General features: G+C 49.0%; 1 protein-coding gene across 9 annotated transcripts in view; it reads right to left on the minus strand.

The window, feature by feature from the left end:
* Positions 1-1414: 1414 nt before the first annotated feature.
* Positions 1415-19834, minus strand: part of BCORL1 (BCL6 corepressor like 1) — a 77401-nt gene continuing 58981 nt past the window's right edge. For all 9 annotated transcript variants that reach the window (XM_031660666.1, XM_031660668.1, XM_031660665.1 and 6 more), the window contains 3 exons: positions 8835-8912; positions 7611-7767; positions 1415-3681 (listed from right to left, as the gene is read on the minus strand). In XM_031660666.1, the coding sequence (XP_031516526.1) occupies positions 3399-3681; positions 7611-7767; positions 8835-8912 (518 nt within the window). In that variant the 3' untranslated portion in view covers positions 1415-3398. The remainder of the gene's footprint in view (positions 3682-7610; positions 7768-8834; positions 8913-19834) is intronic.

Raw genomic sequence — 19834 nt, forward strand, 5'->3', positions numbered from 1 at the left:
TAATAAGAGGCCACCAAGCCATCCTCACCCCAATCCTGACCGGGGATGTAGATTTAATGCCACGGCCCATACTTCCTGCCTTAATCTTTCCAACCTGGCAGAAGGGCAGTGGGACTCCAGGTAAGCTGTGGGCAAAGAACCCAAAAAGCAATAAAACAATCTGCTGTTTGGTTTTGCTTTTAACTCCCCTTGTCTCCAAGCCTTTGCTCAGATTGTCCCTTCAGTTCAAACACTCTTCCCTGCCACCTCTAATTCCTAGATTTCTACCTTTTAAAGTATCAACCAGGCATCACCTTTTCTAGGATGTGTTCCCAGGGCCCTTGCCCATCCCTCTGAGCTCCCATAGCATCCTGAGCCTAGTTGAATTCTCATACTCACCACATGGCTTTCATAACCTATCAACATGTCAGATTTCTGGACTTAACTGCAAGTTCCAAGCACAGTATCGACCTGAATTCAGAACCACTGTGGGCTTGTTTAGGAATCTGACAAAAGTGGCTATTGCATAGGGCCTTGGGATCAGAAAGTGGGGAGAGGAGGACCAATGAGGAAGATTAATGCTATGGTTCAAAGAGGATGATGCTTGGGCCTGGGTCGAGTCAAGCTTCTGAGGCTTGAGCAAAGACAGCAGCTTAGAGTTCACTCCTGGGGACGGCTGGACTCCAGCCGGCCGGACGCACAGATCCCTTCGCCTCTACACTCTCTGACAGGGCTCTCCAGACTCGAAAGCCACAGTGAGAGGCCCTAAGAGAAAAGAGCTTCAAAAGGCCTCATCCCAGGCCTCTCGAACATCCTCTTCCTCTGTCACTGGTGCATTCTGGAACCAGCAATCACAAGAATCATAGCTTCCACCACTGTTTTTCTGAAGTGGGAGGAAAAACTGCAAAATCTAGGATGGGCATCTTGCCTTCATGGTAGCTTGGTGGCAGGAAAACAGAACCGTGGAAGGCCTGCACTGTGGGCGGGGAGCGCTGGCACAACAGTGAGGGCAGTGATGAGGCCATGCAGCCAGATGCCACCTCGGCAGGGTGGCCCAGGGCAGGCAGAGGACTTCCTTGAGGCTTATTCCCACAGCCACCAAAGAGAGGGCTACTTCCTCCAACCCTGTTACTCCTATGGAAACAAGGACTGCCCAGGCACCTGCTTCAACTCCAAACCAAAGCAACAGGAGCCAGATGCTCCATTTGCCCCACTGGCCCCGCCCCCAGGATTTGCCCCTTTCTTTTTCTTTCTAGATCGTGACCCAACGTTCACTAGTCACTCCACCTTGCCTTCATTCATCGTACCTCTCGGGACCCACAGCTGCAAAGCAGGATGGTGGGGACTCCCTATTTACTGAATCACAATGCCCACCTTCTGAAACCACCAAAAAGTCCCAAAGGGGAGGAGAGAAAAAGAGAGACGGGAGACAGAAGCCCTGACACAGGTTTTTCAGTATGCAAGTGTTTTTGACTCCACAGCCAGTTGCTTAAAATGAAACATAAAGGGCAGCCAGAATATACACCCAAATGCGAAAAAAGGAAAGGCAAACAGAACATGAAATAAACTACACAATACCAGGAACCCCAACAAAACCAACAAATTAAAGTCCAAAACCCCTCAACTTTATATATATATATATATATATATATATGTATGTATATATATATGTATTTTTTTTCTTAAAAAGGGAAAACAACTGTTCAAAACCAACTGGGCAGTACGGTGGGGGTGGGGAGCAGTCCTATAGAAGGGGCTGAGAACTTCTCCCCCAGGAACAAAGAACAAACACAATACAAAGAAAATAACCACCAATGCTCCCGCATGGCTCAGGAGCCTCTAGAGAACAGATTGTCCCATCCTCAAACTGGCTTTTTTTTTTCCTTTTTTTTTTTATCTTTTTTTTTTTTTCCATTTTCTTTTTTTGTTGTTGTTGTTTTAGCACCTGTACAATAAAACTGTACCATCTCCAACCAGAGCCGGCCACGGCGAGGCCCTCCTGCCTTTGGATGGTACATACTCTACAAGGATTGTTCGGAAAAATAGCAATTGGTAGAAAAATAAGAAGAGTGGGAGGGACAATGCCACAGAGGGGGTGGGGACAGGGAAGCAACCCAAGCTCCTCTCTCTCTCTCACTCGACAAACCCAGCGCTGGAGGCCCGGAGGCCAGGAGGAGGCCAGGAGGCCGGGGGAGGCCAGGCGGGGCCACCACTCAGCCCCAGGCCCCCAGGCAGGAGTGGAGCAAGGGCTGGAGACCACTTTCCTGCCCTTGCCTAGGAAACAGCTGACACCTGGATTTCACATCTGGCAGTCAGTCCCAGAGCCCTCTGCAGATTCCCAAGGAGAATGGGGGGCTGAGGGAGGAGGAAGGAGGAGAGGAAGGAAACGGGTGCTATGAGTCTGAAAAGGGGCAGGGATGGGGGTGATAAGGGCTGGGAGGTGAGAGGCTCAGTATCTTGAGACAGGGAGGCCAGAACGGGGTGGGAGAGTGGAGGCAGGAACAAACTCGTATTGTGCACTCTGAGCGGGGGCAGTGAAGAAGGCATGAGGAGGGGGCACCCTCACCCCTCAGATCCCTTCTCCACGCTCCTTTATTAGAGTAATTTATTAACCCCGCACCTCACAATCCTCCCCTCCCCGTCAACACTAATCTCAAGATAGCAGGGCTGCTGCAAAAGGTGGGAGGGGGCGGGTGGGGGAGCACCAAAGCCTCAGGATTTACCCCCAAGCCCCCAGCCCTGGACCAGCAGCAGCCAGCTTCGTTAGTCACAAGTCCATGTCCCCCCACCCCATTCCTCCCCACCCCCTCCCCAGTGGGGGAAAAACACCTGGGAATAGCTTTGTCAGAGCTCATCAACAAAGAAAAAGAAAAGGAGGTACAGAAAGTCCCTCAATACAACAAGTTGTCTCAAATCGTCACAGTGATACAGACTTATCAGAAACCAATGAAACAATACAAATTAAATACTAATAAAATAAATACTACAGAAGACAGAAGAACACAGGGGAATGGAGTTGGGGGGTGCTCAGAGATCTGGGATTTTCTCATTTCTCCTCGGGACAGGCCAAGGCCACCCAGGGCCCAGGTTTGGTCTTGGTCATAAACAAGGAGGCCAGTCCAAGGGACCCCAGCGCCACCTCCCACCACCCCCGGGACCTCTTGTCCTCAGACGTGGAGTTCAACTTTCCACCCCCATCACCAACCACGATAACAATGACGACAGGGAGATGAGAACTAATTGTAACCAAAAAAACAAAAACAGTCCAGTCGCTAATGCTGGCATTGATAAGGCGGCTTCTTGTTGGTCCATATTATTGCCTCATTCTGCAGTCTGGTGCTTGGTGGGGGAAAGACAAGGAGGTGGGGGAAGGGCGAACTCGGAAGGAGAAAGAAGAAGAGGAGGGGCTGTTTTCCCGGTCAACTGTTGCAAGACTGGAATTCCACCTCAGACCCTAGGAGCCGAAGTAGGTCTGGCTCGTACCGCACCAGCTCCACAGTCTCAGAGGAGCCTGGGGGGGATCTGTCGTCCAAGCCTCCAGGCCTCTCAGCAGGGGTCAGCAGCTGACTGGAGGCCACCTGCCTGTAGAACTCAGCCTTGGGCATGGTGGTGATTTCAAAGTGCGGGAACCGGGCCTGAAAGATCCTCGAGGAAAGCTTCAGCCTCTTCAAGACATCAGAAAAGAGGAACCAGTTGCAGGGCCTGCAAAGGCAAGGATGGGAGTTATGGAAGGAGCTAGAGGAAGCGGTGGGGGCACTGACCCAGAACACTCTGCAAAGTCCACAAAGGCTGTGTGACCACCAGTGTTCCCCATTATAACTCACTGCCAGTCTGGCTCCCCTGTCCCCTGCTAAACCACAGGCTCCTTGGGTATAGCTGAGGCAAATGTCTTCTGTCCCCTGCAATGCCTGGCCCAGCTTTCAGCTAAATGGCGAGCACGCAGTCGGTGACCACCTCTTCCAAAATAACACAAGCAGGAGGGAAAGGGGCCTTCTAGAACCTAAAACTCTTAGCAGGCTTCTTGGGGACTTACCCTGTACCCCTGTGACCTGGCATTTGCCATCTATTGGGACCAGTCTTTCCCGCGACTCCCGCCCCTGCCAACCCTGGCTGGCTTCCCTCTCCTGTTCTCACTCTAGCTTCCCCGGCCTCCTTGTGCTCCAAGATCTTCCCCAGCAGAGGGGGAGCCGTGGAGAAAGGCCTAAACTGCGGGTAATCCAAAAGGCATTTCTCTTTGGCTCTGGAATGCATTAGACGAGTGTTTTCTCCGGCAGCACCATCGTTTCTGCAGGGCCAGAGCTCACATTACAGAGAGTCGGAGTCTGACTTTGCTGAGCACACCCGACTGGGTGGCAGCCTAGGGACAGCTGGGAGGGGTGCTGGAGAGGCTGATCCCGGGCCAAACGCTTACATTGACTAATGCGGGAAGAAGCGCTGCCTCCCCACATGAGTGGTCCCGGTTCACAGGGTTTTCCCTCCTCGCTATTCCACTATCCCAGTTCCAGCCTTTGCCACTTCTGGCCTGGGCTCCGTCTTGTCAGCCTCCCAACCAGTTTCCCTTTGCCAAGAGTCACTCTTCTGCACCCCCACCCACCCTCATTGGATCTTCTGTTACCATTATGGTTTTCTTTCTTTTTTTTTTTTTTCCCAAGACACAGTCCCTAGGCTGGAGTGCAGTGGCGCAATCTCGGCTCACTGCAACCTCCATCTCCCCGGTTCGAGCGATTCTCCTGCCTCAGCCTCCTGAGTAGCTGGGATTACAGGTGCACACCACCACGCCTGGCTAATTTTTATATTTTCAGTACAGACGGGGTTTCACCATATTGGCCAGGTTGGTCTCAAACTCCTGACGTCCAGTGAGCCACCCGCCTCAGCCTCCCAAAGTGCTGGGATTACAGGCATGAGCCACCATGCCCAGCCACTAGCATGATATAAGACCTTCTAACCTCTTCAGCCCAATGTCTACCCAATCTCTCTCTGTCTCTCTCTCTCTCTCTCACACACACACACACACACACACACACACACACACACACACACACCACATTGTATCCCCCACCCCTCCAAGCACCAGCCACATGATAAAGGACTCCCCCTACTTTCTGAACTTGTATGTTTCAGTGCCTTGCTCTCCATCCTTCTCTCCTTCCCGGCCCAGCTCAGGTAGATACTGTATCACCTGTGAAACCTTCCCCTGGTGTAACTCATTGTTCCTCCATCTCCCATGGTCTCCTGGCATTTGATTCACATCCCTATTGTAATATTACTAACAAAGCCCATTTCTGAAAGGATTGCAAAAGAACCTTAAACTGTGGTTCACTCTGCAGCATAGCAATGGGGGCTCAGGGTGGACTGGAACTTTTTGTATTTGGCACCCTTCTGAAACTATTGGAGGTTTTTGTTTGTTTGTTTGTTTGTTTACAATAAATCTGCTTAGGATATTTTGTCTTTTATTAGAGTTAATTATATACTTGTCTGTCTACTGCACTAGACGGTGGATTCTTTGAAGGCCAGAGCTGAGTTCTGGTCCCCAGGGTTTGACCTGGTGCAGCTGTTTAAGACATGTTTATAGAATCAAATGTTCTGTTCCAGTGCCTTAAACATCTAACCAGACCCACAGTCCTCATCCCTAAAATGGAACATTTCTCCCAAATGACAGCAGGCTCTTATCTCACATGATTAGGAAATGGAGTGCTCTGGGTTAAGAAAAGGAGACTACAGATATCATACACTTGGACCATCACTTCCAAAGAATGGGAAAAAAGCCCTGAGAACATTCACACTAGTGATGAGAATTCAGTCTTGCTTTTGTGATTCAAAAGGCCCTTCTGCACCCCATAGGGCCTCAGAGGCATCATTCTACGCTAGCACCCCCACCCCCAACTTCTTGAAGAACAGACATTTTCACAGTGTGCTGCAGCTTTGGGGAAAGGCAGCTCTAGAGCGAGCGTTAGAGGATGTCACGTCAGGAAAACCAGCTTTGCTGCTACCAGGCTCTGGGCTAACCACATGCCTGCCACCCGGCTCGCTGAGGGGCACGCAGCCCTCTGTGGCCCGTGTTCTGTCCGTACCTAATGCAGACTACCCTGGTCCTTTTACTGCCTGAAGCCCAAGATCCTGTTTCAGAGAGAGAGGTGCTGAATACATCGGAGGAATTAATTAACCCTGCAATACTATATCCCAGAGGCCCCGCCCTGCCCTCAGGGATCAGCTTATGTCCAGAAGAATAAGGACCAAAAGCCCCTGAAACTTGATCCCTACTAGTGCCATCATATATGCTATTTTTATTCTGATCAGGCCATGTGTGTGGGGCAGTTGGGGGGGGGGGGGGGGGGAGGGCAGGGGATGCAAAGAAACTGTGGTCTAATGATTAGAGCCCTAAACAGAGGCTCTCACTTAAAGACCTCCTCATCCATCGTCTACCCAGCTCCCTATCCTGTGTACATCATGGTGGTTCACTGGCTTATTTTATTATTTTATTTTATTTTGTTTTGAGACGGAGTCTCACTCTGTCGCCCAGGCTGGAGTGCAGTGGGCAATCTCAGCTCACTGCAAGCCCCGCGTCATAGGTTCAGGCAATTCTCCTGCCTCAGCTTCCCATGTAACTGGGATGACAGGTGCCCGCCACCACATCCAGCTAATTTTTATATGTTTAGTAGAAATGAGGTTTCACCATGTTGGCCAGGCTGGTCTCGAACTCCTGGCCTCAAGTGATCCAGCCGCCTTGGCCTCCCAAAGTGCTGGAATTACACCGGCCATGCCCGGCCACTGGTTCACAGGTTTTTAACATAGAGTTGACATTTAAAAAATAGATATCAAAGAAAAATTATCCTTACAATTGTTTGGAAAAGTATTTGAAATACATGAAGACACCAATCACAGAGAAAAAAATCATGGAGGCTAAGAACAAAAGGGCAGTTGAGCCTGCATTCTCCTTCTCTCAACCAGCACTTCCACACACTGACATGTGGGGAAACCCAACAAGAACCATGGCCCTGCCAGCTGTCGAACTCCCTCCAGAACCATCAAATAAATATTAAATTGGGTTCAATCTAATGTTACGTGTCAGGCATATTCTATATTCTAGTCTCCTTAAATGAATGGGTGATCCCCAACATAATATGCACAGTCATCTAGGCTGACAATGTTGGCACCACCGCGCTACTAACATTATGGCACTGAGAAACTAGGCTGTAGATTACTGAAGGACCCCAGTGGCCCCATGGCTACGGCAACCATATGTCCTGGATTTTCCAACAATCTCAATTTCAAATATTCTATCTGTTTACCCCCAGAAACTACAAAAATGTTCCAAAGATTCTAGCAGTTCATCGGCCCAAGTATCTCTCAGATTATCTTTTATACCCAGTAACAGTGCAAAAAAGCCTTCTGAGAGAGAATCTAGATTTAAGGTTTAGGAAATGCAGATAGTCAATGTCCATGGAGCCTGTAGCCTCTAGTTTGAACATGACTACTCTGGGCTAAAAGGGCAGGTTAGCCTTTGTCATGTGTAATGGCACTTGTTGGCCAGGTCTTCACTTCCTCCTGAAGAACTCCACTTTCCCAGTGAGGTGGTCCACTGTTGCCAGGATCCTGGCACTTAGTCGCCATTGGATCTCTCAGACACTTACCCACGGGACACTGACACTTGGAGGTTGTAGCAAGGGAGAAGAGGCTTGTCTGAGAGTTCGAACATGAAATCATCCTCCTCCATTGGATCGTCTCCTTCTTGATCAGAGCTCCCAGGAGGATTATGTAGGAGGTCACAGGCAAACCCGTCTTTTTCCTCTGTAAGGGGAGCATATAGGGGATTAGGACTCAGATACATGTACAAAACCGAAGAAAAGAAATGAGCCAAGCAGATAAAGGGGCATGGGGAGGGGTGGTAGCTGGGAGGTAAATGACAAGGCCACAGGCCCCTAGTCAGGGACGAGGTTTGCCGGTCCCAGGGCTCACATCCTTCAGAGGGCACATGAAAGTTCTAGTCCTGAAAGAAATCATTGTGTGGCCAGAGATTTATTATATTCCTCCCCCCTCCAACCGGCAAAAGCAAGGTGACATGAAGGATGAGCTGCCCAGCTGTTGGGAGATGGAAGCCTGAAGATACTATCAGCAGACAAGGGCAAGGTAAAAACACCTGTCCTTCTCTAGCTGCAGCTTTCCCAAGCCATCTCACTGCCTGCAGGGCTCCCACAAAGCCCAAAGGGGGCTCAGCGGGTTCCTTTCCCCAGCCCACATTCTGGGTGTGGCTGGTTGCATTCCATCCTGACTTTCTCCCCTCCAGCTTCCCCCAAGGGTAGGAGTGCGTGTTTCCTTTCATCTTCAGCCCCTAGCCCAAAGGACGAATGCTAGATGACCACCATGGATAAAGACGTGCTAGTCTTCCAAGAGAGGAAAGCTGCGGCCAGAAGGCTAAGGGCTTCCGAAGACAGTAGCTATTTCGAAAACTGCGTGTGCATCATGGGGGCAGGGTAGGGAGGGAATGGTAGCTGTCAGGTGACGGGTGGGGTCCCTCTTGAGTGTCAGCAATACTGGAATAGGTGACAATGCTCATAGGGGCTTCTGGTAGAGTTAAGACAAAGCCAGGGAGAAGAAAGGGACCTCAGAAGAAAGATAATTTTTTAAATGCCCAGGGTGGGGAGTGGTAGAGGGCTAGTGAGGGATGGCTATGTCTAAATCAGTGCTGCATTTCCTGGTTTCGACAAATGACTTCTGAGTCTGCAGGGAAGGATGGGTTCGGGTTTGGGTTCGGTCTGAAAGGGTCTGTAAGCCACTAAAAGGTGAAGAAGGGATACCACCACAGGGCTACTCCTGTCCTTGAGAAGAGGGTGGGAAGAATCCCACTTAAAACTTACCCAACACAGAACTGCTGTAAAAATCCCAGGATACACCGGGATCACCCTCTGCCCGGCCCTGAAGATCCGAGAGGTGATCTGATGAAAGAAGAGCAGGCAGTGAGACAAGGAGGTTAGGCTGGGGAAGGAATGCCCAAGTGAAGTCCATGCATATGGGGCTAACGGAATGGGAAAAGGGAAGGAAGGACCACAAGAGAGGCCAGGAGTGACGAGAGAGACACACACTTCCTGTTCTCAGTCAGAGACTGCAAACAAGGGGACAGGAGACCAATCTAACCCACTGACTGCCTGGTGTTTGACCCAGTACTTTAAAAGAAAAGAAAAAAAAATATCCCCATTTGCTTCCAACATTTTAATTTTTTTTTTTTTAAGAGTCAGGGTCTTGCTCTGCCACTCAGACTGGAGTGCAGTGGCATGATCATAGCTCACGGCACCTTGAACTCCTAGGCTCAAGTGATCCTCCCACCTCAGCCTCCCGCGTAACTGAGACTGCAGGTGTGCACCACCACACCTGGCTAATACTTTTTTACATCTTTGTAGAGTGATGGGGTTTCCACAAGCTGCCCAGGCTGATCACAAACCCCGAGCTCGCTTAGGACCCTCCCACTCCTCGGGCCTCCCAAAGTGCTGGGATTACAGGCATAAGCCACCCCGCCTGGCCCCACTTACAACATTTTTAAATTTTAAATTTAAATTTTCACTTAAAAATCCAGATTTCCCAATATTTCTGTGAAAAAAAAAATCTGATCTGGCAACATTGTGTCCAAATTCCTGCATGTCAACAGCTGGCTGGAGGGAATAGCAACACATGCTGGCTCCAATTCGCCACTCCCCACCCAGCCTGCTTCTCCCTTTTAAGCCTGAAGGCATTCAGGTTTGGGACCTCCACTTTACATGGTGTAGAGCTTTAACCCTGCAAGCAGAATCTTAGACCTATCCCAGGATTTTAATTCCCTGCTGGTCACAATGTTCATTTATCGAATCACAATCTCTCCAATTTATAGTAATATAAATAAGCATAAGTCCTTCTGGTTCATCTTTGAAGAACATGGGGAAATGGCCAGGTTTATCCTCATAAAATCCTTTTGCTTCCACTCCTAGGTATATATCCTGAAGAACTGAAATCAGGTGTTCAAACAAAAACTTACACATGAGGCAGGGCACAGTGGCACACGCCTGTAATCCCAACACCCTGGGAGGCTGAGGTGGGTGGATCATCTGAGGTCAGGAGGTTGAGACCAGCCATGGCCAACATGGCGAAACCCAGTCTCTGCTAAAAATATAAAAATTAGCCAGGCGTGGTGGCACACACCTGTAGTCCCAGCTACTCAGGAGGCTGAGGCACAAGAATCCCTTGAACCTGGGAGGCGGAGGGTGCAGTGAGCCAAGATCGTGCCATTGTACTCCAGCCTGGGCGACAGAGCAAGACTGTCTCAAAACAAACAAACAAACGCAAACCCTTACACAGGAATGTTCACAGCAACTCCACTCACAAAAACCAAAAGGTGGAAACAATCCAAATGCCCATCAACTGATGAAATTTGTGATGGAAATATACAGTGGTTCAGCTGCTGTGGAAAAGTTTGGTCATTCCTCAAAAGGTAAAACACAGCATTACCATATGACCTAGCAATTCCACCCCCAAAAGAACTAAAAACAGGTTGTCAGACAAGTACCTGTCTGTGCGCACATTCATAGCAATTCTATTCATGGCAGCCAAAAGGTGGACACAACCCAAACATCCATCAATGGATGAATGGATAAACACACAAAAATGTGGTATATCCATACAGTAGAATATTATTCAGCCTTTAAGAGGAGATTCTGACACATGCTACCCACACGGATACTATGTGACAGAAGCCAGACACCAAAGGTCCCATATTGTATGATTCCATTGAGATGAAATGTCCAGAAGAGGCAAACCCATAGAGACAGAAGAAAGCAGATTGGTGGTTGCCAGGGCCTGGGGGGCGGAGGGGGGAGAGGGAGGGGACGCTTAATGGGGACGGGATTTTCCTTTAAAATTATGGCAAAGTTTCAAAACTAGATACTGGTGGTAGTTGCACAACATTGTGAATGTACTTACTATCACTTAATTGCACACTTTAAAATGGTTAAAATAGTAAACTTTGGGTTCTATGTATTTGACCACAATAAAAGTTTTAACAATCTTTTGTTTACTTGCTCTACAGACAAGGCAAGACAAATGAGGAGGCTAAGGCCACCCCTTAGCCTCCTCATTTCCTAGCTAGGCACTATCTAGTGGAATTGTTTCACCTCTTAGTCCTACCTGGACAAAAAGCAGGTCCATTGGCTTTCGCGACAAATCCAACTGTATCATCTCTGGGTACATGGCTCAGCCAATATGCCACACCCTGTACAACTGGCAAGCTGACTAAGTTGTGTATGATTGCCACCAGCCCTCAGGTGACACCTGGGCAACCAGACAGGAGACAGTCCAAAGGGCACAGGTGAGGTGAGGGTGCCCCCTGAAAAGCAAATCCCAGGAGGAAGTTGGCAGCCAACTTAAAGAAGCAGAGCGAGTTTCCCCCAATGGGAAGCACCACCATGACCCAATATCCCTTTGGGATCATCCTATCAACAAGAACACCTATTAGCATTGTGAGCTACTGAAATGATTCATTTCTTTAGCAACCTTCTAGGTGATGCAGGATTTCCCCCAATAGGAAAAGACAGCCAGAGAGAAGCTTTCAGAGTCATGGCTGAGCAACCAGAGTGGGATACCTCTAGTTATGCACATTAGATCTTCTGTGCACTCCCTGTAAAACAACTGCAGTCCCTCTGTCGGCTCAGGTGCTCCTCTGTGCCCCATGTCACTCGAGGGTTGGAAGTAGTTTCTTCCAGAAACATGTGTCAGTTAAGTGGGTGTCTCTTCTGTGCTAGCCCTGTGTAAGGTGTCATGGGAGATTATGGAGTGAGAGCGTAAGTTCTAAAAAGACGGCGACCATGCCTGTCCTGTTTACCATTGTCTCTGCCATACCTAAGCCCAGTGCCTGGCACATAGTAAGAGCTTAATAAATATACGGAGAGGAAAGGAGGGAGGAATTCCTACAAGGCGAGACTAGAAAGTGCTTGCTTAACCAACATGCCAAAACATATGCATTCAAATCACTGATGTCCCCTTCCCCCCACAAGAGGTCACACAAGGATTCCATCAGAGCAGCCCTAGCTCACCACATTCCTGGGGCTCCTCTCTGGGAACTTCCTTCAAAGCCTCCGGCACATTCCTCTAATTCTCTTCACTGACTACCAATCTTTGTCATTTGCAGGTGAATTTGCCTTTTTGAGATAGCCAAAAGTTAACTGGCATGAGCAAAGATGCTAAACCTCAAACAGGCCCATGAGTGGCACACAGGAGGAGCTCCAAGATTTGGTCAGTGGTGCGGCTTCCATTCCCATTTCCTCACGGACGTTCACAAACAGTCCAGATGAAGAGGGACCTTCCTTTCCCTTGATTCCCCCCACCCCAGCCACGCTTCCAGCCCTTTTCTCTTATCCCTTCTTTGAAAAAGTACCCTAAGTCCAGTAATTCCACTCCTAGGTATATGCCCAAAAGAACTGAAAATGGATACTCAAACAAGTATTTGTACATGCATGCTCACAGCAGCACCATTCAAAGCAGCCAAAAGGGGAACACAGCCCAAATGTCCATCAATGGTGTATATATCCACATAAGAGAATATTAGTCAGCCATAAAAAGGAATGAAGAATTGAAACCTTCTAACACACGGCTAGACCTTGAAAACAGTATTCTACCTGAAAGAAGGCAGACACAAAAGGCCCCATACTGTATGATTCCATTGATATGAAATGTCTAGAATAGGGAAATCCATAGAGACAGAAAGATTAGTGGTTGAGCGGGGGGCAGGGAGGAAGGGGGAATGGGGAGCAGCTGCTTAATGGGTGTCGGGTTTTATTTTGGGGTGATGAAAATGTTTGGGAGGCTGGGTGCGGTGACTCACGCCTGTAATCCCAGCACTTTGGGAGGCTGAAGCATGCAGATCACGAGGTCAGGAGATTGAGATCATCCTGGCTAACACGGTGAAACCCCATCTCTACTAAAAATACAAAAAATTAGCCGGGCGTGGTGGTGGGCACCTGTAGTCCCAGCTACTCGGGAGGCTGAGGCAGGAGAATGGCATGGCGTGAACCCGGGAGGTGGAAGCTGCAGTGAGCCAAGATAGCACCACTGCACTCCAGCCTGGGCAACAGAGCGAGGCTCCATCTCAAAAAAAAAAAAAAAAAAATTAGCTGGGCGTGGTGGTGCATGTCTATAATCCCAGCTACTCAGGAGGCTGAGGCACGAGAATTGCTTAAATCTAGGAGGCGGAGGCGTCAGTGAGCCAAGATCGCGCCACTGCACCACTCCAGCCTGGGTGACAGAGTGAGACTCTGTCTCAAAAAGAAAGAAAAAAAAGAAAATGTTTTGGAACTAGATAGAGGTGGTTGCACAAGGTAGTGAATATACTAAATGTCACTGAATTGTTTGCTTTATTTTTTTGAGACAGGGTCTTGCTCTGTCACCTAGGCCGGAGTGCAGTGGCATGAATACGACTCACTGAACCTCGACCTCGTGGGCTCAAGCGATCCTCTTGCCTCAGCCTCCCAAGTAGTGGGGACCACAGGTATGTGCCAATATGCCCAGCTAATTTTTGTTGTTGTTGTTGTAAAGATGAGGAATCACTTTGTTGCCCATGATGGTCTCGAACTCCTGGGCTCAAGTGATCTACCTGCCTCGGCCTCCCAAAGTGCTGGGATTATAGGTGTGAGCCAGTGTGACCAGACTAATTATTTCCTTTTAAATTGTTGATTTCATGTTGCATGAATTTCATCTCGATAAATTCTTTTTTAAAAAAGCAACCGCAGGAGCTGGGTGCAATGGCTCACACTTGTAATCCTAGCGCTTTGGGAGGCCAGGGCAGGCAGATCCCCTGAGCCCAGGAGTTCAAAACCAGCCTGGGTAACATGGTGAAACCCGCCTCTACAAAAAATGCAAACATTATTTTGGTGTGGTAATGTGTGCCTGTAATCCCAGCTATTCGGGAGGCTGAGGCAGGAGGATTGCTTGAACGTGGGAGGTCGAGGCTTCAGTGAGCCCAGATTGCCACTGCACTCCAGCCTGGGTAACAAAATGAGACCCTGTCTATAAATAAGTAAACAAATAAATTTTAAAAAATAAAAATCATCCTAAGGCCTCATGGTAAGAATAGAGCCTCTCACCTCAATTCAAGAGGCTACCCCAGCACTTTGTCTATTTCTCAGGGTCTGATCATACCCCTCCCCATCTCCTCTAACTAACTCACCAGCTGAGGGACATGAAAGGCTAGAAAAACAAAAAACAAGTAGTCTTCAACATGGGGTCATATGGCAGAGAAAAACAAGAACTTGTGATTCAGTGACCTCAAGCGGTAAACTGCTAACCCTTTCATAGGTGGAAGGCAGAGTGTCCTGATACTTCCTCTGATGTCCCAAACCAAACCGAATCAACTCCGGGTAAGCCCTACATTCTTTCCGACAGATGAGGAAAAACAAGTCTATTTTCCTTCAGCCAGCTTGGATATTGCTCTTTTCTTCAAAGGGACAAAGGTAAATCAGTCACATACCTGCCTGTAATTTGGCCAGAGGGGGAGGCCTTCCAGAGGCCTCTCAGGGAGTTTGGATGGTGTGGCGCTCCAAGCCCAAGCATAAGATAGAAAGAGTTCACTGTCTGGCCTCCTGTACTCAGGACAGCACCTGAAATCTAATAGGTGCTCACTAAATGGACGGATGAACGAATGAATAAAGGAGTGCCACTCCATCCTTCATGATCTCAGGAGAAATGCGCCTCACCTTAAGCCAATCCAATATAAGAAAATCTACATTTACAACCCAGATGAATTATCTATCTTCTGCTTTACAAAAGGACTCACTTCAGGATACGGGAACATAGTGACATTTCTTTGTACTTAGAAAAGGATTTACTGGCTTAGTGGCTCATGCCTGTAATCCCAGCACTTTGGGAGGCTGGGCGTGGCAGGATCACCTGAGGTCAGGAGTTCGAATGCCTCGACCAACACTGTGAAACCCCATCTCTATTGAAAACAAAGTTAGCCGCAGGTAATGGTGGTGTACGCCTGTAATCCCAGCTACTTGGGAGACTGAGGCAGGAGACCGCTGAACCCAGGAGGTGGAGGCTGCAGCCAAGATCACGCCATTGCACTCCGCAGCCTGGGCAACAAGATCGCAGACTCCATCTCAAAAAAAAAAAAAAAAAAAAAAAGAAAAGAAAAGAGAAGAAAAGAAAAAGAAAAAATGAAAGGATTTGATTCCTCCTATTTTTCCAGAACAGGGGCCTTTGCACACAGCCAGGGAAGTGCTATATGAGGCATAATCCTGACGCTAATGCTCACCTTTTCCTCCCACCAAAAATAGAGCCCTGTGCACCCTAAAGGGATTCTTCTTCATTTTCTGCCCAGTTGGACTCCACTAGGGGAGGATGAAGACAATTAATCGACAGAGGGTCTAGTCAAGCAAATGCTTGGGGACAAAAAGCCAAAAGCATTTTAAATACCTCGGCCAGATAGCAAAGTAAAAAAATTAAAACTAGGGCGGGCATGGTGGCTCACGCCTGTAATCCCAGCACTTTGGGAGGCTGAGGCGGGTATATCACGAGGGTCAAGAGATCAAGACCATCCTGGCCAACATGGTGAAACCCCATCTCTACTAAAAATACAACAAATTAGTTGGGCATGATGGTGGGCGCCTGTAATCCCAGCTAGTTGGGGGGCTGAGGCAGGACAATCAGTTGAACCTAGGAGGCGGAGGTTGCAGTGAGCCAAGATTGTGCCATTGCATTCCAGCCTGGTGACAGAGCAAGACTCCATCTCAGAAATAAATAAATACATACATACATACATCAGAAGTCCATGTAAATGTATCTAGGTGTAGGAGCTGAGGAGGTAGAACAGTGGAGGAAAAAGTTTCCCCAGCCTCCAGTCTCCATGCTCGGGTGCTCCCTGCAGCCACCCTACCAGCCTACCCAGTGGTTCCTGGAGATTTGGCAGGGAGGCACACAGACATGAAAAATGAGAGCCAAACACTCAGTCCAAGGCATCCAAACAGCCCGAGGTTGGCTGCACAACATTAGGAATATACTAAATGGGCCGGGAGCTGTAGCTCACGCCTGTAATCCCAGCACCTTGGGAGGTCAAGGCGGATGGATCACTTGAGGTCAGGAGTTGGAGACCAGCCTGGCCAATACAGTGAAACCTACCTCTACTAAAAATATAAAATTAGCCAGGCATGGTGGCGCACACCTATAGTAGTAGCTACTCAGGAGGCTGAGGCAGGAGAATCACTTGACCCTGGGAGGCAGAGGTTGCAGTGATCTGAGATCATACCACTGCACTCCAGCCTGGGTAACAGTGAGATTTGTCTCAGAAAAAAAAAAAAAAAGTACTAAATCCCACTGAATTGTTCACTTTATTTTTTTTTTAATTAATTATTTTTTGAAACGGAGTCTCGCTCTGTCACCCAGGCTGGAGTGCAGTGGTGTGATCTCGGCTCATTGCAAACTCTACCTCCTGCGTTCAAGCAATTCTCCTGCCTCAGCCTCCCGAGTAGCTGGGATTACAGGCGTGCACCACCACGGTCCAGCTAACTTTTGTATTTTTAGTAGAGACGGGGTTTCACCATGTTGGTCAGGCTGGTCTCCAATTTCTGACCTCAAGTGATCCACCTGCCTTGGCCTCCCAAAGTGCTGGGATTACAGGCGTGAGCCACCACACCCGGCCTGAATTGTGCACTTTAAAATGATTATGCTAGGTAAATTTTACCTCAATTTTTAAAAAAGTCCCTGAGTGGTGGCCGGGCGTGGTGGCTCACGCCTGTAATCCCAGCACTTTGGGAGGCCGAGGTGGGTGGATCACGAGGTCAGGAGATCGAGACCATCCTGGCTAACCCGGTGAAACCCCGTCTCTACTAAAAAATACAAAAAAACTAGCCGGGCGAGGTGGTGGGCGCCTGTAGTCCCAGCTACTTGGGAGGCTGAGGCAGGAGAATGGTGTAAACCCAGGAGGTGGAGCTTGCAGTGAGCTGAGATTCGGCCACTGCACTCCAGCCTGGGTGACAGAGCAAGACTCCGTCTCAAAAAAAACAAAAAAAAAAAAAAAAGTCCCTGAGTGTTGTCCTCTCACACAACCTACAAACAGTCTTTGGGCCTAAGTGCCCCTGCTTCTTGAGAGCCTGCTGACTCCCACCAGTGCCTGCCTCCCTGGGGTGGTAGGCCAAGGTCCCAGGCTGCCTTTGCATGGAAAAGAGCTGGTGTACTTTATAGCAACCCATTGGCTCCTGATTCCCATTATTAAGCCAGTTCCATGCCCATAAATTGAGCAAAAGGTCTAAATGAAGATTGGGCGTGGTGGCTCACACTTGTAATCCCAGCACTTTGGGAGGCCAAGGCGGGAGGGAGGATGGCTTGAGCCCAGGAGTTCCAGACCAGCCTGGGCAACATAGCAACATCCCGTATCTCGACAAAAAGATAAAATACAAAATTAGTTGGGACCGGTGGCACACACCTGTGGTCCTAGCCACTTGGGAGGCTGAGGCAGGAGGATTGCTTGAGCCCAGGAGTTTGAAACTGCACTGAGCTATGATCGTGCCACTGCACTCCAGCCTGGGTGATACAGGGAGACCCTGTCTCTAGTAATTTTTAACAAATCTAAATAAAGGTGCTCAGCCAGGACAAGTTAGGAAGTGCTGGAGTCTCTAGCCTTGGCAACACAGCAAGACTCTGTCTCAAATATATATAGACACATATACACACACACACACACACCCCCTACATATCTGAAATACTAGAGTTAAGGAAAGTCTCCTCTGGGGTTGAGAGCGGTGGCTCACGCCTATAATCCCAGCACTTTGGGAGGCCGAGGCGGGCAGATCACGAAGGTCAGGAGATCGAGACCATCCTGGCTAACACGGTGGAAACCCCGCCTCATTGGGTAAATACAAAAAATTAGCCGGTCGCGGGTGGCGGCTTCGTAGTCCCAGGTACTTGGGAGGCTGAGGTAGAGAATGGCGGAACCCAGGAGGCGGAGGTTGCAGTGAGCTGAGATTGCGCCACTGCACTCCAGCAGCCTGGGCAAATACAGGGAGATTCCCATCTCAAAAAAAAAAAAAAAAAAAAAAAAGTCTTCTTTGAATTCTGCAACATAGACTGGCATTCGCTAGTTTCCAGGAGAGTTGTCGTGCTGGCTAGCAGAAGTTCAAGACCAGCCTGGCCAACACGGCAAAACCCTGTCTCTACTAAAAATTCAAAAATTAGCCAGTCATGGTGGCAAATGCCTGTAATCCCAGCTACTCAGGAGGCTGAGGAACGAATCCTTTAACCCAGGAGGTGGAGGCGTTGCAGTGAGCTGTCACGCCACTGCATTCCAGCCTGGGAGACAGAGCAAGACTCCATCTCCAAAAACCAAACAAAACCAAAAGATAGCTAGTAGTTGGGATGAGGAGACAGAAAGATAAGAGAAACATGTTTATTTCTCTCTCTCTCTCTTTTTTTTTTTTTTTTTTTTTAGACACTGTCTCACTCTGTTGCCCAGGCTGGAGTGCAGTCACCATACCTGGCTAATTTTTTAATTTTTTTTTTTTTGCAGAGACAAGGTCTCTGTATGTTGCCCAGGCTGGTCTCAAACTCCTGGCCTCAAGAAATTCTCCCACCTCAGCCTCCCAAAGTGCTGGGACCACAAGCATAAGCCACTGCACCCAGCCTATTTCTCATTTTTTAACTACTTAAAATGGTCTCCACATTCCAACTCCTTTGGGGTTTTGGAGAAGGGATTGGGGAAGCAAAGAGTTCATCTGCTTACTAAGGTGGTCAGAGTGTTATTTAGATCTAGGAGCCCCGAGAGCCTCAGGACAGCAGTTTCTAGCCTAAGGAGGCCTCGGGACTAGACCAGTTTCTCAAAGACAGAGCTGTGTGTGGTGCCTTTGTCATATCAAGATGTCTGGATGCTTGCTGGTCTCAGATTTTCCTGGGAATCCAGTGGAGTGCAGATAGCACGTGTATGTGTCTAAGAGAGAGTGCATGTGTGCACAGCATGTGGGAGGGAGCCACCAATGGTGGCTTGCCCCGAGCCCTGCACCCCTAGGGATGGTTCAGCTAAGGGGAGCAAGTCACCACTGGCCCAGGACAAATGACTGAATGAACATTCCAAGGCTGCTCTGCCTCTCAAGGACAGGGGCTTGGGAACCCAGAGCTGGAGGGAGGGAAAACAGAAAAGGCAGCCATCCTGTCCCCGGCCTGGGAGAGGCTAGTCAGGCTGTATAGGCCTGAGGCCTGTGCTCCAAGGTTTAGTCAGCTCAACTGAGACGTGGGTGGAGGCTGGCTGAGCAGGAGTCAAGATCTCCCACAACAGCCTCCCATTAGTCCCCCTCACCCCCTATCTAGTCCTCGCCTTCCATAAGAGCCTTTAGTTAGGTCCTCTGTTTCTTCCTCCATCATCAACTACTTAACCTTTGTCGGATAAACAAATGAGCCCCTGGTTGGGAGCCTGGAACCATATATCTGGGGGTGTAGTGGTTCGGGACTAACTAGGGCCAAAGCCTGGGTGAGAAGAGGGAGCAGCCTTGGGCCAATCCTTAGTCCTGTTGGCTCCTGGCCAGAGAGGGGTTCTAACCATAATACAAACACTGCAGCCTCCAAGGAGGTTCAGAGATAAACTCCCAGCTGCTCTGCAGCTCAGGCAGTCTGAAGAAGTCACTGTTAGAGCAAGGGCCAAACTGTGATGTCAATAAGAGGCGGGGTTCCTTTATTCAGAGGTCAAGTCTGAGGAGATTCCTACTGAGCATGCCCAAGCTAGTCTCCCCTCCTTCCCTCCTCCCCCTGCCCAACTCAGTAGAGCTATCTAACTGCAGACAAACAGCTGCTATCCACTAATGAGAAAATAAATGCATGTTGGCTTGTGGTCCTTGCCATGGGCCTCAACACCAGACAC

This window comes from Papio anubis, chromosome X (genome assembly GCF_008728515.1).
Source record: "Papio anubis isolate 15944 chromosome X, Panubis1.0, whole genome shotgun sequence".
Classification (NCBI taxonomy): Eukaryota; Metazoa; Chordata; class Mammalia; order Primates; family Cercopithecidae; genus Papio; species Papio anubis.